Here is an 18631-nt window from a genome sequence, read left to right on the forward strand (position 1 = left end):
TCCATCTCCAGTTTACTCTAGAGTGGAAGTAACTGGTGCCACCTCTCCCTCCTCTGTTCTTTACATCTGCCTTCTTTCTTATTCCAGATTAGGACTGAGAAGATGCCATCAAAGGTAATGGCATGAGCCCTAAACCAGGAGCCGAGAGAGCCAAGTACAAACTTTGCCTCAGAAACTCAATGACTTGGAAACCTAGAATAAGATGTAAGGGACTTGAAGAAAGAGATTGGGTTCTCTCTTTGTATTCCAGATACCTCATTCACAGAAGGCCACAAATGAACATCTCAAGCCACAACCACTCTATGCCTCAGTTTCCTTATCTGTAAAAGGGGAATAATGGTACCCATATCACTTCCCTCCAAGGGTTGTTAGAAGGATCTTGGGATATGTGAACAATTATTATTGTTGTTCTTATTCCCTGGGATTCCTTCTTTGGTCTTTTGCTAAGAGAGAGTGGTCCTTGTGGGCCATCGATGAGAGGGGAAAGCCCATTTCAGAAGGCTGGCCATAGATCAGTGTAAGACCAAACATTTCTGACCCTTCTCTCTGCTTCATGCTATCATCCCAAGCACTATCCAGAATAAAACAAGAGTAGGAGCTGAGGGTCCAAAAACACTGGGAAAGTTGCAAAAGAGACTCAGCAGGCAGCTGGAGCCAGACTAGACAGAAGCCCCAGTGGTGGCCCTGGCATGGGATCTATGAAGACAAACAGGATCAACTGTCTGTACCTCTTAGCCAAAATGATAAACAGCTCGTGCCATGAGAATGGGGCAGGCCCTTCTCTCACCTCAAAGGTCACAAAGGTCTAGATTGGAATTTTCTGTACCATTTGGTACCTTTCTGGGAAGGCAGAAATGAGATAGAAACTCTCTTCAATAACCCTATGGGACAACTGTTAGGCCTCCCTGCTTAAGCTATTGTGGAGTGGTACCTCTTAAAAGTCAATGCACAAGTCCCAGAGAATAGAGTCCTGCCTCTATCTCCTCTCCAGCTTCATAGCCCCTTTTCTTTCTGCCAGGAGACAATGAAGGAAGCCATTACCAGTTCTACTTCTTTTGGCTCAGCAGAGTGATGGGGAGTTGTCTTCCTGGCCTCAGGAGGTGAGGCCTGCCTTTTGCAGCTCAGGTCAAAAAGCCCTGTGCCCAAGGCCATCTTCTCAAGGACACTTCCCCGATCCACCAGTCTGCCCCTTCAGGTCTGATGAGACATGGGATTGGACATGGTGACACTGTGTATTAAACTTTATGTTTTAGTGAGGTTCCATGGGGGCAGAGATTGTGACTGGACCTCCCCCATTGGGCCCTGAACACAGGGGAGACCAGAATTGTCTGGGGTTATTTGTATTCTGAAGATGCCACTAATCTAAGCACCTACTACACAAATCAGAACATAGTAAATATTCCAAACAAACATTTCTGAGCCTCTTAGGCTGTTCTCAGTCTGGCCAGAAGCCATGCCAACCAAGGACAAAAAAAGAGATCTGGAGGCATTAAGTCCCAAGAACAGAGTCGAGTTGACCTGAACCAAACAGAAAACTCCAATCTGGAAATGTGGCCAGTGCTCCTGCAGCACTCTAATCTGGGCTGGCTGGGCAAGGGAGTAGGGAAAAGAGGCTGACCTCCTCCCACCCACACCAATGGAAGTGCTTCTTACCAGGAGGCATGAGACATCCTCTACAGAGTCGTCCCAATACTGCTAGGGAGAGCAAAAGGCAACAATAAGGTGGCCAAATCCTCACAGCCATTAGGTTATCTGTGATCTGTGGCCTCAAACAGTCGAGAGGATTCAGCTAAAAAGGGTCAGAGATGAGAAAAGGAAAAAAAAAGGGAAGGGGGTGGCTAAGCCCTGTCCTGGAGAAGGAGAAAGGATGTTTTTCCTCTTTGCCAGGGCTCACCTGAAATAGTCACTGCAGGCAGCCAAGACCACCTTGTGGACCTGGAATGCTTCATTGTTGATGGTGAGAATGACATCCAAGAGCTGGCCTTGGGCTCGGAGGGTGGCAAGCCCCTGCAAGAGGGTCGTGCTGTGGCCCGGAGCAGAGAAGGTGCATTTGAGGGCCCCATTCTTGTCAGCCATGCTGCAGAAAGGGAACAAAGAGAAAAGTTTTCAGAGATCCCACCTGGCTTTGCAGGACCCTAGTGGTCCCAAGGAGCTCTGAAAGGCAGAGTCATTTAGGGAAAGCAAAAAAAAGTCCACACTCATGTTTGGGTTCTCCACAATGCCCCTCATCAGGAGGGTGACCCAAAGTGTCCTTCCATGATTCCTATGAGCACATCCCCTCACCCAGACCCTCCTATTGGAAGGCCTGCTTTCCCCCTGAACTAGTACAGTCAACTAGGCCCCAGGGCTCAAAAGTCAAAACTTTGTGGCAAAAATGTCTCTAAAAGTTCCCTGCAGTCATTTCTGCCCCCACAAGTGTAACTTCACCTACATCTCCAGCCTTTACAAAAAACTGCCTGCCGAGATAAACAGAAGAAAATCTCTCTGGGGTTTCAGAAATTCAGAATTCTCTAGGTTGCCACTGAATGATGAGGCCATGTACAAGTTCTTTGCCCTATATAGGCCTGAATTTCTTCATCTATAAAGTGAACATAATGGGCAGGTAGGTGGTGCAGTCCATAGAGCACTGGTCCTGGAGGCAGGAGGACCTGAGTTCAAATCCAGCCTCAGACACTTGATACTCAATAGCTGGGTGACCTTGGGCAAGTCACTTAACCCCTTTGCCTCTCACACACACACACATACAAAAAAAATGAACACAATGGACTAAATAATTTCTTACCCAAATGTAAGATTCTCTGATATTATGTTCAAAGATCTTACCCAAGCTCTGACATTTGCATTCTAATGACCCTCCTAACTCTAGCATTATATGGACTAAGGGCCCTCCAGGGTCTGATATTCTGTGCTCTAAGGGCCCTCTCAGCTCTGACATTACATGTTCTAAGGGCTCTGAACTACAAAGTTCTAAGTGTTCTCCCAATTCTGATATTCTTGGCTCTTAAGAGCCCTCCTAGCTCTAACATTTTATGGCCTTAGGGCCCTCCCAGGCTCTGAAAGTCTGTGTTCTAAGGCCCCTCCCAGCTCTAACATTATATGTTCTAGGTTTTCTGCTTACCTCTAACAATCTGTTGTAACTTCTAAAACTCCTTCCGGATATGAAATCTTAGGATTCTTCTAGGAGAAACTCACACAAGCAAACATCCATGGGGAGTCCTTCCCGCTGGCCTGTCTAGATTAACATGCTTGCCCACTCCCACAGTAGTAGCTGTCTATATAAATGAATCCTCTCCATTAAGCTGCTCTTTGCACTTTGGCCAATAATTCCCAAATTAATTTCCCTGATGTGGCGCTATTTCCATTAAGGCTGAGCACTTCATGTAGTAATTTCCATCTTTAACTGCACTTGACCAAAAGATGCAAATTATCCCAGTGTCTTTTCAGGAGAATTAAATTGACATGATTGTCATATCCAGCACAAGCTTTAGAAAGGGAGCCTGTCAACAGCTAAACCAGGCCCCTCCAGGAGAAGAGGATCAGAGGCTTTCTAATAATAATAATCACAGCCCCACAGGAAGTGGGAAGACTGCACTTGCCTCTGAAAGGTACTGGATCACTTAGAGATTTAGGAATGAGGAAAAGAAAAGAGAGAGGGCCCTTGGCCCAAGTCATGCAGCAAATTCATGGCAGAACCAAGCCTGAAGACGATCAAATATAGGCTAGGGAAAATAACCATCATCAGAGAGAGTCTTATGGTGGCCACCTCATTTAACATAGAACTGAATTTTGAATTTTGACAACCAGGAGAAGAAACCTTTTGTTTCCTTTTTTTAAAAAAATAAATCAATCCCAACTTCTAGAAAAGACCTAGAGGACCGCCCCCCCCCCCAGAAATCAAGCAGGAAGTAGCTGCTAGAAAAATGTGTTCTTAAAAAATGTAACCCCTTCTCTCCACAAATTTTTTTTAATGCAAAATTTCAAAAAAAAAAAGTAGGACTTCATACTTCTGATTTTTCCCTTCTAGGATCCATCCAATACATAATGGCCAGATATTCTGCCTTAGGCTAAAGGCCTGTTACTCCCTTGCTCAAGCATCTTTAGAGGCTCCCTATTGCCTGAAGCATAAATTACAAACTTCACCTCCCATTACTTCAAGTTCTTAGCAGTCTGGCTCTGATATTCATTTCCAGTCTTATTTTATATTACTGCTCCTCATAAACACTAGGGTCAAAATTGGTCTCCCAGTTTCTTCAGGAACTCAACATTTTTCTTCCTTTCTTTCTTTAGCATTTAAAATGTCTTACCTTAGCAAATACCAAGAGATAAACACATCTATCTACAAAGAACAGAAGAGGGAACATCAGCATACATGGATCATACTTCTCTCTCCAGACACAACAAATTCAACATGTCATTTTCGAAGCTGCCCTGAATCATCCGGATTACCTCCCAACTTTCTGCCCATTCCTTTGTGGACAGCTTTGAAAATCATCTTGTCATTTCCCACCTCAAACATTCACACAAGCCTTTCCCAAGGGACCAAAAATGTACTCTTTACTAGACCTCCCTCTTTGATTCTAAGAAACCTTCACCTCCTTTTAAGGTTTAGCTCAGATGTCACCAACCCCTCCGTGAAGACTTCCCAGGTCTCCCACCCCAAATTCCTTTTATTTACTTCTCTATATCCTTGTACCTTTGTCTCTTTGGGACGCAGTAAGTTCCCTGAAGATAGGAACCATCTTCTTTCTGAATTTTTTATCTTCTGAGGTTTAGCACAGTGCTTAGGACACAAATGAGCACTTAATGTTTGTTAAATCAAACTGAATTTGTCATGGAGTAGAGGGAGCATTCAAAGAAGACCCCACTCTGTACACAGAACTCTACTGGCTGTCCTAGATAAAAAAGAAGAAAAACAACACTGTCCCTTCCCTCAAGGATTTTACAATCTGGGGGGGGGGGGGGGGCAGGGGAGATGGGAGTTGTGAATTACATATACGAATAACTATAAAGCAAGTTTTAAAATGTGTAGTTTAAGTGATAAAGTCACCAGGCCCAAACAAACTGCCTCCTCCCCTACTTAAAGACCTAGCAGGCAGAATTCCTGAGTCTTTGTCCAAGACTCTTTGAAACACCTTGGAGAACATAAGAAGTACAGATGATCTGGAGAAAGAAAAATTCCTCAGTCTTCTAAACTGGAAAAATGCCAGAGTCCCCAAACTCCCTTTAGGTCAAAAATTAAAAGTATGACTTACAACAATTCCTGGCAACTTTCTAGGGCATGTTATTAAATGGAAGGGTTGTGGACAGCTAGGAAAGGAAGTACCAATTCTAAGGAGCCAGTATGGCTTCCTCAGAAACAGTTCTTACAAGACTAAGCCACTCCCTTTTTGGACAGGGCTAACAGGCAGGGAAATCAAAAGAATCCTGTAATGACAGTTTACCTAGATTTCCACAAAATATTTGATAGTTTTTCATGCTATCTGGAGAGGGAGTGAGGCAAGAGAGGAAGACAGGAGTTAGGAATTACATATACAAATAACCATAAAATGAGAAAGATGAAGAGTTGTGGTCTAGAGGAAAGTACAGTTTGACAATCTTAGGGTTGGTTGAATGACCAGCCAAATCCAAAGTAAAGTCCATAATGATTCAATGTCATTTAGAAGGTATTCTCTGGAAGTCCCCAGCAATCTGTCCACAGCCCTATTCTGCTAGTTAACATTTTTTGTTGTTCTTTTTATTTGTTTTATTTTGTTTGTTTGTTTGTTTGTTTTTGCAAGTCAATGGGGTTAAGTGGCTTGTCCAAGGCCACACAGCTAGGTCATTATTAAGTGTCTGAGTACAGATTTGAACTCAGGTACTCCTGACTCCAGTGCTAGTGCTCTATCTACTGCTCCACCTAGTCTCCCCCTGTTGTTTTTTTTTTAAAGACTTACTTATAAAATTTGCAGGTAACAAAAAGTTGGGAGGGATAGCTGTCACATTAGATAAGTCAGGATCAAACTAAGCTCAGGCTATAACACTGAAATGCATTAAATCAGATGACAATTGGGGCGGCTAGGTGGCTTAGTGGATAAAGCACTGGCCCTGGAGTCAGGAGTACCTGGGTTCAAATCTGGTCTCAGACACTTAATAATGACCTAGCTGTGTGGCCTTGGGAAAGCCACTTAATCCCGTTTGCCTTGCAAAAAAAAAACTAAAAACTAAAAAAACTGAAAAAAAAATCAGATGACAATACGGGTAAATATAAAGCTCTATACTTGGATTCAAAAAATCAATGTCAGAAATACAAGATGGTAAAAGAATGGCTGAACCAATAGTTGGTCTGAAAGAGAGCTGGTGTTTAAAAGAATTGCAGGTTGATCATGAGTAGTGCCAAGTTAATGAGGTTTTGGTAGCATTAAGAAAGGCATGGATCCAAACTTGAAGGAAAGCACAGAATACTCAGGGTAACAGGTCTGGAAGTGGTAAGACCATAAAAGGCCATGTAATCTCAAGTCTTCATTCTAAGGCAATAAGAAAGGTGAAATCACCTGGCCAAGGTGACAAAGTAGAAACTGGAATTCAGGTCCTCTAACTCTGGACCCCATCTTCTCATCTCCAAGACATTGCCCACATTTTAGGAAAAAATATCCTAATGAAGGGTAACCAGGATAGGGAAAGGCTTCAAGCTAATGCCATGGAAGGACTGGTCATCAGAACAAGAGACAATCCATCTGGGTAAGAAAAGACTTTATTCTAGGGGCAGGGGACATGATAGCTTTTTGCTTTTTTAAAATTTTATTTATTTAAGGCAATGGGGTTAAGTGACTTGCCTAATGTCACACAGCTAGGCAACTATTAAGTGTCTGATACCAAATTTAAACTCAGGTCCTCTTAACTCCAGCTGGTGCTCTATCTACTGTGCCACCTAGGTGCCCCTAGCTTTTTGTTTTTTTCCTTAAATGTCATTCTATTTTTTTCCCAATTACATGCAAAGAGAGTTTTCAACATTCATTGAGTTCCACATTTTTCTTTCTCCCTCCTGCCCCACAACAGCAGGTAATCTGACATAGGTTATACTCATACAGTCATGTTTAACATATTTCCCTATTAGTCAGGGAATAAAAGAAGAATCAGAACTAAAAAGAAGGAAAACCATGAGAAAGAAAAAACAAAACATTTTAAAAAGTGAAAATAGTAAGCTTTGGTCTACATTCAAACTGCAGTGTTTTCCTCAGGATGTGGATGGCATTTTCCATCACAAATCTTTTAGAATTGCATGACGGTTTTTTCAAGGATTAAAGGGAAAGCAAGGAAAAAATCTGTTTCCTCAAACCTCAAAAACAACTAGGAGCAAAGGGTGGAAGTTGTGACAAAGCAGGTTCGTATTGGGGTTGTGAGAAGCTTCCGGTTTAATAATGAAAAGCTATGCAAAATGGGATGAAATGATTAAGAGAAGATATTTGTCCTCTACAGAGTCCTTCCATTTAAGACTGATGACAACTCATTGAGGTGTTATTGAGGGTGCTGGGGAGAGGGATGAGTGCCTGGGTTGGACTGGGGCTTTGAGACCCCCATCCAACTCCCAGCCCATGTGATTCTTTGATTCTGTTATAAGTACAGGCAGAAAGGACAGTTCAGTAGGCTAAGAGGTTCAAGGAAGGAGAACAATACTTTTTTTTTTTTGCAAGGAAATGGGGTTAAGTGGCTTGCCCAAGGCCACACAGGTAGGTAATTATTAAGTGTCTGAGGCTGGATTTGAACTCAGGTACTCCTGACTCCAGGGCCGGTGCTTTATCCACTGCACCACCTAGTCGCACCCCCCTTCATATCTTAAAGTCTGGTCTTTGAGACGTGCTACAACCACAAAATCCATTGCCCTGAATCCAAGCAAGAGGTAAGCCTCTTGAATTTAACTAGGCAAGTCTTCCAATGGCAAACATTTGGTCGGTCATCACAGGGTTGGTCCTCAAAGTCATTCCATTTTAAAAGGTAGGACCTGCTAGAGTCAGCGCTCTATTAGAAAGTCTTCAAAAACCCAGGACAGCACCACCCCAGATTGAGGAATCAGAGGAGGTCTCTTTAGAGACAGAAGTGTAAAATAAATGACAATAAAGCAGGAGTAAAGCCATGCTAGCTTCAGAGTCATGCCCCACAAGGTTGAACCAGAACAATAGGTGGAAAGAGGCAGAGAGGTCAAAGGTCAGCAAGGACAAACTTAACTAATCATCTGAACTGTCCCTGAGTCACTGGGCCACTACTGGAGAGCTACACTGGAGGACTGCCAGGCTGGTTGCCAGTTAAGCCAGGCCAGAATGAGATGCCTCTGAGGTCTCTTTCCATAATTCCGGGGTCTGGTGATTCTAGGAAACTAGGTCAAAGCGCCAGACACTAACTTCAAAAGGGATCAACAGCCCTATAGGAGAGAGAAGAAGGAACTCTGCCATCTGATCTAGTCCAATGTCCATTGTGAAACAGACCTCAAAAGTTAATAACAATAATTAATAGTTAACTTACTATGTGCCAAACACATAAGGGTTTTACAATTATTATCTCATTTGATTCCCACAACAATTATGGGAGAAGGGGTGGGTGGTAGCTGTTATTATTCTGCATACTTTACATATGAGGAAATTGAGGCAAGTAGTGGTTAAGGGACTTGCCTAGAGTCACACAACTACTAAGTGTCTGAGACTCGATTTGAACTCAAGTCCTCTTGACTCCAGGCTCAGTGGCTCTACCCACTGGGTCATCTCAATGGTTAGCAATATTCCCCAGATAGCCCAGCTCCCCTAAATAACCCAGTCTGTCCTCCATCATCTGACTTCAACCCTAGTGGAAAGATTTCAAATCCAACCTCAGAGATTTCAGAGCTGTATGACCTTGGGTCACATTGTTTAGGACCAGTTGGAACTGGTTTCTTTTTTTGTAAAATGGTGTTAATATTAGCACCTAACCTAAGGACTTGGTGGGCCATGGAAAGAAGATTACGGAGGTAAGGATTCTGCAAACTTCAAAGAATTAGAGCTAACTCTCCCAAGAGAAGTACGTCCTATGTACAGAGGACTTGGCCATACCAAGGGCCCAGGACACACACTAAGCTGGGGCACTGCACTTGTCCAATTCTTCCCAAAGGCCAGGCCAGGCTCGAGTAGCACTTAGGGTTTTAAAGACAAGGCTGAAATGAGAACTGTCCACAGAGGGTCAGGTGCTGAGGAGGAGGGAGGCCAAGATCACCTCTAGTTATTGCTGCAGGGGCCAAGGAAGGCTTTTAGAAGTGGCATTCAAGGTAGGATTTGAAGGCAGCCCTAGCCTGAAGTTACATCTCACAAGCCTCCCCAGAGACTTGTAAGTTCAATGTTCAGCACCCACAAATTGGCAAAGTAAAGCTAGGGGTTTGGTTTACTGTTTTCTTAAGTGTCTAGATTAAAAGTCAGAGAAAACATCAACAATATTCAAATTCAAGATATGTCTTTCTAGTCTACCTGTCAGATCTGTGGAAAGGGGAGCCGTTTATGACGAAGGAAGAGGTGAAGAACATCACTAAAAACAAACTAGATCATTTCGATTACATTAAATTAAAAAGCTTTTGCACGACAAAACCACTGTAACCAAGATCAAAAGAAATGTAGTAAACTGGGAAACAATCTTTACAATTAATGTTTCTGACAAAGGACTCATTTCTAAAATATAGAGAACTGAGTCAAATTTTTTAAAAAAAGCCATTCCCCAATTGACAAATGGTCAAAGGATATGCAAAGGCAATTTACAGATGAGGAGATCAAAGCAATCCATAGTCATATGAAAAATTGCTCTAAATCATTACTTATTAGAGAAATGTAAATTAAAGTTTCTCTGAGGTATCACCTCACACCTCTCAGACTGGCCAATATGACCAGAAAGGATAATGATCATTGTTAGAAGGAATCTGGGAAATCTGGGACACTATTACATTGTTGGTGGAGCTGTGAACTCATCCAGCCTTTCTGGAGATCAATTTAGAATTACACCCAAAGGGCAACAAAAATGTGCATACCCTTTGATCTAACAATACCACTACTGAGTCTACCCTGAAGAGAAGATGAAAAAGGGTAAAAACAACACTTGTACAAAAATATTCATAGCAGCCCTGTTTGTGGTGGCAAAGGATTGGAAATCAAGTAAATGTCCTTCAATTGGGGAATGGCTTAACAAACTGTGGTATATGTCTGTCATGGAACACTACTGTTCTATTAGAAACCAGGAGGGATGGGAATTCAGGGAAGCCTGGAGGGATCTGCATGAACTGATGCTGAGTGAGATGAGTAGAACCAGAAAAACATTGTACACCCTAACAGCAACATGGGGGTGATGATCAACCTTGAAGGACTCGCTCATTCCATCAGGGCAACACTCAGGGACAGTTTTGGGCTGTCTTCAATAGAGAATACCATCTGTATCCAGAGAAAGAACAATGGAGTTTGAACAAAGACCAAGGACTACCAACTTTAATTTAGAAAAAAAAATCTGATATCTTATTGTCTGACCTTGCTATCTCTTTTACTTCATGTTTCTTCCTTAAGGACAGGATTTCTCTCTCATCACATTCAATTTGGATCAATGTATACCATGGAAACAATGTAAAGACTGGCAGATTGCCTTCTGTGGGGAGTGGGGGGGGAGGGAAGTAAGATTAGGGAAAATTGTAAAACTCAAAATAAATAAAATCTTTAAAAGAAAAAATAGGGGACAGATAGGTGGCGCAGTGAATAAAGCACCGGCCCTGGAGTCAGGAGTACCTGAGTTCAAATCCAGTCTCAGACACTTAATAATTACCTAGCTGTGTGGCCTTGGGTAAGCCACTTAACCCCGTTTGCCTTGCAAAAAAAAAAAAAAACCTAAAAAATACAAAAAAAAAATAGAGGATGGGCTTTTCAAAAAAAAAAAAGATAATCTCTTTAGCATATTCTCCCCGCCCCATCCCCAAACTGGTTGTTAAATATCTACAAGTCCATCCCAACTTGAAGAATAAAAAAAAGATCTCATTAGTATGGCTGATGGATGGGGGTAAGGGGAGGCAGGGAATTGTAAGGATAAGTAAATCAATAGTAATAAGTACCTGCAGACACCATTGCAGGTACCCATGTTTAGCACTTAAAAGTTTGCAGGGCATTTTATAGAGCTCATTTAAATCCCACAACCATACTGGGATACACTACTGCAAGTATTATCAGCCTCATTTACAGAGGGGAAATTGAGGCTTGGAGAAAAGTTAAATGACTAGCCCCTGGTTATGCTGTGAAGATTTGGAACAGGATTTGAATCCAAGTCTCTTATCTTGGAATCTAACACTCTATTCTTTCCATCATGCCATCCCTCTAGATGGGGAAGGGTAAATAACTGAAGACACCAGCTCCAAGGGATTTTTATTTGAGGAAAAAGTAACATTGGCAACCTGCTGGTACTACAACTGTAAGCCCTAAAAAAATGGTGCCCAGGGAGCAGAGGTTGATTTCTACCTTCATCATCAAAGGACACTTAAGGTTGAACAGTCCTAATTAAAACATCCCCCTTCCTATGGCTGGCAAACTCCCACTTCCTTCTGCTTCCCTTATCCCAAGTGAATCTATGAAAGGGTGCCAAGGGGAATGGGCACTGCCCTCCCTCCCTGAACACTTAAGTCTCTCCCTGCCCTTTCCTCCTCTGCCCTCCAACTTCTCCTGCAATCACAAGACAGTCCAGTGTCTGGCACCCAGCAGGGATGACGGCCCCTCTGACTTGAAAGTCAGAAGTTTGACAGAACCAGGATGTGTCAGGGGACTAGTCCTTGTGCTATCCTTCCTAGGGGTCTCCCCAGAAGCAAACTCAAAGGCCCAGAATTTCTGTCTCCAACACCCCCTGCCTACCTCGAGGCCTTATTTCCCTTTAGTTCTTTCCCTTACTAAAATGAATTTGTCTTAAGGAATTATTTGATCTGAATTTGGAGAAAAAAGAATCTTAAAATTGTCTATACATGTTATTGGGGAAAAATGAAATAAAATACATTTTTTAAAAAAAGAAGTTCATGGGGCAGCTAGGTGGGACAGTGGATAAAGCACCAGCCCTGGAGTCAGGAGTACCTGGGTTCAAATCTGGTCTCAGACACTTAATAATTACCTAGCTATGTGGCCTTGGGCAAGCCACTTAACCCCATTTGTCTTGCAAAAACCTAAAAAAAAAGTTCATTTGACAGTACCTTTTAGGCTGTTGTTCCTGAGTTCATTTGATGGTGTTTGTCTAATTTTTAAAAAATTTTTTATTATTTTTTTTGCAAGGAAATGGGGTTAACTGGCTTGCCTAAGGCCACACAGCTAGGTAATTATTAAGTGTCTAAGGCCGAATTTGAACTCAGGTACTCCTGACTTCAAGGCCAGTGCTCTATCCACTGTGCCACCTAGCCACCCCGGTGTTTGTCTAATTTGCTAGAATTGTTAGGGATGACACTTCCTTACTCTCCCTACCTATAGACATATTACTTTACTGCCTATTTCACAGGGTTATTTTACTCCTCATTGTAGCCACTGACTAGCTTCAAGAATCATAGCTTTGCTCTCATACTCAAGGCCCTGAAGAGACAATGCTGATGCTTCCCTGCCCCCATCTCCTTGACCTCTCAATTTGTGGTCATCCTCAGCTCCATGATTTCCATCTTCACTTTGCCACTATCACCCCTCATTGTGCTGCCTCCACTATCCTGAATCCTGGTATGCTCCTGTCTGTTCCCACTCTTCTCCCTTCATAATTCTAATCCAATGATTAATCATTCTCTACCATCCAATTCCACACTTTCATGTCCTTTGCATTCATCACTCACACCTTGGGTTGGGTTACCCCCATCATCCACCTTTTCCATTCTTATGAAAATACTGAGTTCTGAGAAAGTTACAAAATCATGCCAAATGGAGCCCCTACAACTAGATGATATCTAAAGCCTTATTGCCCCACCACTATTATTCCAATTTTCTTTGAGGGACTCCTCCACAACAGCTGTTCCAAATGTTCTCTTCTCAAGTCCTGTTTTTTGGGAGGAAGGGAGGGAGTATCCTCCTCTCCATCCCATAATAATGGTTTAATAAATGCTTTTTGGTCATTCATTCATTCATGTGACTTTGATGTCCCTTTTAGGTCAGACAGTCTCATCCTTTTTCTCTTTAGCAGTCTAGTGAAATCTATAGTCCCTTGTCAAAATAATGTTTCTTAACTGGTGAAAATAAAATACACAGAATTGCAAAGGAAATCAATAATCAAAATATTTTAAAAACTAAATTCATAGACCCTAGATTAAAAACCCCTGTGTTTGGGGGCAGCTAGGTGGCGCAGTGGATAGAGCACTGGCCCTGGAGTCAGAAGGGCTTGAGTTCAAATCAAACCTCAAACACTTAATAATTGCTAGCTGTGTGACCCTAGGCAAGTCATTTAACCCCAATGCCTAAAATAAGTATAAAAAAACCAACAACAAAGAATCCTTATGGCTGGCAGCATGCAACTGAAATCACCCTTTCCATGGTGACCCAGTAATGATTTCTCAACTACTAAACCTCAAGTTTTTCTTCATCCTCATCCTTACTCATTTCTCTGTAACTTTTAAGACTGCTGACCATCCCCTCCTTCCAAAGGCTCTTCTCACTTGGCTTCTGTGACACTGCCCTCTCCTGGGTCTTCTCCTACCTCACTGCTTCTCAGGTTTGTATCCTCTGGATTTCTAAGGGCAACTATCACCCAAGGTTTCATTCTGGGTCGTTTTCATTATTTCCCTCCTCCTCCTCCACCCCTCCTCCTCCTCATCTCTCTCTCTCTCTCTCTCTCTCTCTCTCTCTCTCTCTCTCTCCTCATGGGTTCCCATATAGTCAAGTATCAGCTCTACACCCAGCTCCCTAATCACTCTCCTGAACACTAGTCCTACAATGGAAATGGAACTCATGTCTTCAGACTAGATGGCCCACTCCTCCCACCTTTAAGCATTTAAGGGCTTACTATATGTCAAGCACTATTCACATAAACAGCAAATGTCACTGCCCTGAAGGAGTTGCCAAAGGTTCTAACGTCTAACCCCCTTTTGCAACTTCCGAGTTATCCTTGAATCTTTTATCCTCATCTCCTATAACCAGATGGCAAATCTTATTTTTCTCAACATAACATGTCATCCCTCTGTCCTTGGGATCACTACCTTAGTACTCAAGTGGTTACAACAGCCATCTAATTGGCCTCCTGGATCCAGTATCTCTACTCCTCCAAGATGTTCTCCAATGCACAGACCTAACCACATTCTTTTCCAGCTCAAAAATCTTCAGCGGCTCCCAACTGGCATTTGGTCTGGCATTTTAAAAGCCATCCACAATCTCATTCAGTGTTTTTCTCTACAGCTACTCAGTCTCTTTGGGCCTCAGTTTCCTCATTTGTAAAATAAGGGAGTGGAAATAAATTCTCCCTAATAAGAGCCCTTCTAGCTCTAATTCCTATGACTCTAACTACACTACTTGCCTCCTGAGACCATTAGAAAAAGAGTACTTTGTAAAACTTAATGTGCTACAGGGAAATGGTTACTTACTCTTTAATATCAAGGCTGGAAGGGAGCTCAGAACACAGAACAGAAATGAAAGGACTCAAAACATAGAATGTGAGGAATGGGCCTCATTCAGAACAAGAACAGAAATGGAAGGGCTCAAAACATGGAATGAAAGCTCTGGAATGGACCTCAGGACACTGAAGAACAGAAATAGGAGGACTCTTAGAACATGGAATGGCAGAGTTGGAATGGAGCTCAGAAAACGACCCCTGGGGTCAGCTTTGTAACTTCAAGACTGATCAAGACTGATCCTAATTATAGGTGCTGAGGGCATTACATAAAGGAGAAGAAATGGTACCTGCCCCTCACAGGTCTGCATTCTAATGACTTATCTGTACCCCTCAGTTAGCAGTTCCCTACTGCTTTCATGTATAATACATTAAAAAGCTAGCTAACTGTGAGTTAAAGAGAAGATTCAAGGAGAAGACTCACTGTTGCAGGCCTTTATTAATTCAAGAAAGTTTCATGGAGGAGGTGGCACTTAGGAAAGGCAGGAAGATGGGAAGAGAATTCAGGGGAGCAGTGCTGCATGCCTATTACTGAGTGACTAGTGAACCCAGAGGCCTGAGCTCAAGTAGGACCCTGTCCTCTAGCCTCGTGGAGTCTAGGCAGGGCCACAGACAACACAGGCAACTCTAATAGCCATTTCACAATCAGATCATTACAGAGATATACAATGGGGTGAGTGGTGATGAACAGAGGAATTATCAATAGGGAGTTTCCAAAAAGACTTCCTGAATTAGACTTAAATGATGGGTAAGTAATAAAAAGGCCCGGACTAGGTTTCCAGAGGTCTCAGATATCCCCCATGCAAACTCTTCATTTTATCACTAAGGGAGGCACAGAGAGGTTCAGTGAATCACCCCAAGTTAAACAAGGACTAATCAGAAGATATGGGATTGAATCCCAGGTCCTCAGGTCCTCTGATGCCAAACCTCATACATTTTCCATTACACCACCCTGAAAGAATTCCCTAAAAATGGACAGATAGGCCAGATGGGCCCATTTTCAGATGATTACAATGTTGATTGCCTCATGCACCAGAACACTACCACTTCAATTAGATCCATGATTTCTCAAAATAGATCAGTCTAATAAAGCATGCAGGAAAATCTAAATGGATTAAAAATGTCAATTGTCCAGGGTCTGATAGGAAAAGGGCCTGGAAATCTTGGGGTGCATATTCTATCCAGGGAGATTAGCACAGAGAGAGGATCAGGAGAGGTGATCAAGAAGCTCAGAGACAGCGAGTTACAAGGAACATGAGGGGCAAAGCTAGAGTCAGAGGACAGATCCTAAAATTCCTACAGATGTAGGACCCACTAATCATTCGTCCTAGGTGTCCCCCAAAGCTCTCTCCTGGGATCTCTCCTCTTCTCCCTCAACACTAGTTCACAGTTCATTTCATCTGCTCCCACAGATTCAATTTTTATCTCTATGCAGTTGAAATTCAGATCTATTCATCCAGACCTAATTTTCCTTCTGAATTCCAGACTTACACCTCCAACTGTCCCCTGTACATCTAGAACTGGATGTTCCCTAAACAGCTTTACTTTTTTAACATTTCTTTCTAGCAGATTTTTTTTTTTTTACAATTTTGAATTTTAACTTTTCTTCCTCCCTTCTAGCCCTCCCCCACTCATCATGAAGGCAAAAAATGTGATCTCGATTATACATATGATATCCTGTAGACATCTTAAACTCAATGTGCCCAATACTAAACTTATTCTAGTTCATCCCAAACCCTGCCTATTTCCAAACCTCCCTATTACCATCACTCATTCTTCTAATAACCTTTAGCTCCCAACCTAGGAGTAGTCCTGGACTCCTCACTATCTCTCACCCCCCATATCCAAGTTGTCCCAACATTCATCCATTTCATCCTTCAATTGGGGAATGGCTTAGCAAACTGTGGTCTATGTATGTCATGGAACACTATCGTTCTATTAGAAACTAGGAGGGATGGGAATTCAGGGAAGCCTGGAAAGATTTGCAAGAACTGATGCTGAGTGAGATGAGCAGAACCAGAAAAACACTTTACACCCTAACAGCAACATGGGGGTGATGTTCAACCTCGATGGACTTGCTCATTCCATCAGTGCAACAATCAGGGCCAATCTGGGGCTGTCTGTGGTGGAGAATACTATCTGTATCCAGAGAAAGAACTGTGGAGTTTGAACAAAGACCAAGGACTATTCCCTTTAATTTAGGGGGAAAAAAAACAGGTATCTTATTGTCTCATCTTGCTTTCTCTTATACTTTTTGTTTCTTCCTTAAGGATGTGATTTCTCTCATTACACTCAATTTGGATCAATGTATAACATGGAAACAAACTGAAGACTGATAGATTGCTTTCCATGGGGGGTGGGGGCAAGGAAGTAAGATTGGGGGGGGAATTGTAAAACTCAAACAAAATCTTTAATAAAAAAAAAAGATTCATCCATTTCACCTTCCTAACATCTCTCCAAAAAGGCCCTTCTCTCTTCTGCCACCCCTCTAATCCTAGAACTTGCACTGTCACACCAAGCTGCTACCCAGTCTTTGTACCTCCAGTCTCTCCTCACTCTGGACCACACCACCTCTCAGTTTTCAAAGTGATCTTCAGTGGCTCCCTATTACCTCCAGGATTCAATACCCAGCCCCACTGGGTATTTTCAGTTTCCTCACAACTCACTCTCCTCATCATACTCTCCGAGGCTGACCTCCTTGTTCCTCACAGGAGACACTCCCTCACTGAGCCTCAGTCTCTTCATATGTTAAAAATGTGGTGGGCAGATTCAATGACCTTTGGGTTCTCTTCTAGTTTAGACATTCAAGAATATCTCCATCGAAAGAGGCTGAATGAGCAGGCAGTGAGCTCCTACCCCAGGAAATACACAAGGGGAGGCTAGGAGAACACTTTTGAGGGAACCCACTTGTTGTGGTCCCTTTTAACTCTGGAATTCTATGACCTCTGAGGTCACTTCTCACTAAGACTCTCTAATTCCGTGACATTTCTGGCTTCATCTAGGGTGCGATGACTAACAGGGCTCAGTTCTGGTCTAGGATGCTTATCTCTAGCTTCCGCCTGCCCTCGGACAGGGCCAAGGCTCATTACTCACAGTAGCCCATTCGCTCGCTCCCTCACTCACTCCCCATGCTTGGGAGACATGATGATGGGTAAGAATGACCACACCCTGAGGCTTAGAGTGGGAGGGTGAGTGATGTGTCTAAGGTCACACAGGAAACTAGTGAGAGTCTAGGGAGGAGGACAGGATGGAGCCTTGGTCTTCCCAACTCCAGTCAGCCCACTCAGTCCCGTTCTGCCCCTGCTCATTATGATGTTCCTGGTTAAGTCATCTCCCCATGAGTCAGGAAAAATCAATTGTCTGATCCCCGAATATTTACTAAGTGGCGCTTGAGGTCATGGAGGGAGACTGAACCCAAGGGTCTGACAGAAAACAAATGTCTCCCTGGCACAGATACCTCATTTACCATTATTATTGTTGTGTCATTGCTGTAATAGCAGCTCCTCCTTTTATATCACTTCATCACTTAGGAAGTACATTCATCATAGTCCTAGGAGGGAGACAATACAAGTACTGCCATCTCCATTTCATAGGTATGGAAACTGAGGCCCAAGGAAGGGGAAGTGACTTGCCCAGATAGATCATCATAGCTACTGAGAAACTAAAACTTGAAGGTATGTCTCCCAATGGACATGTCCCACTTCTCCAATCTGGAGATGACCCAGAATTAGAAGAGATAGCTAACATATTGGAGGACAAAGTCAGGATTGAAAGAGTGCTGGACAAGCTAACACATGGGACCAAAGTCAAGAAGATGAAATCTAAGAAGGAAAAATGTGGTTTAAAAAAACCAAATTCATAATCTTTAAAACTGGAGTTTAAAAGGTTCATCTTCTAAAATAGGGTGTAAAATGGAGTCAATAGAAAAAAGGGAAATGTAATGGGAGAAAGAAAAAGGAGAGGGGGAATAGGCCAAGATATTTCATATAATAAGATTTTTCTTTATTACAATGAGTTACTGCAATGATATGGAAGGGGGGAAGGCAAGGGGGAATGAGGG

The 18631-nt window shown here is 42.7% G+C and overlaps 1 protein-coding gene across 1 annotated transcript in view; it reads right to left on the reverse strand.

Moving 5' to 3' along the window:
• Positions 1–18631, reverse strand: part of KLHL26 (kelch like family member 26) — a 42822-nt gene that overhangs the window by 3153 nt on the left and 21038 nt on the right. The window contains exon 2 of the mRNA XM_074204739.1: positions 1895–2077. Coding sequence (XP_074060840.1) covers positions 1895–2077 — 183 coding nt within the window. The remainder of the gene's footprint in view (positions 1–1894; positions 2078–18631) is intronic.

The sequence above is a fragment of the Macrotis lagotis genome, chromosome X, assembly GCF_037893015.1.
Source record: "Macrotis lagotis isolate mMagLag1 chromosome X, bilby.v1.9.chrom.fasta, whole genome shotgun sequence".
In the NCBI taxonomy this organism is placed as follows: domain Eukaryota; kingdom Metazoa; phylum Chordata; class Mammalia; order Peramelemorphia; family Peramelidae; genus Macrotis; species Macrotis lagotis.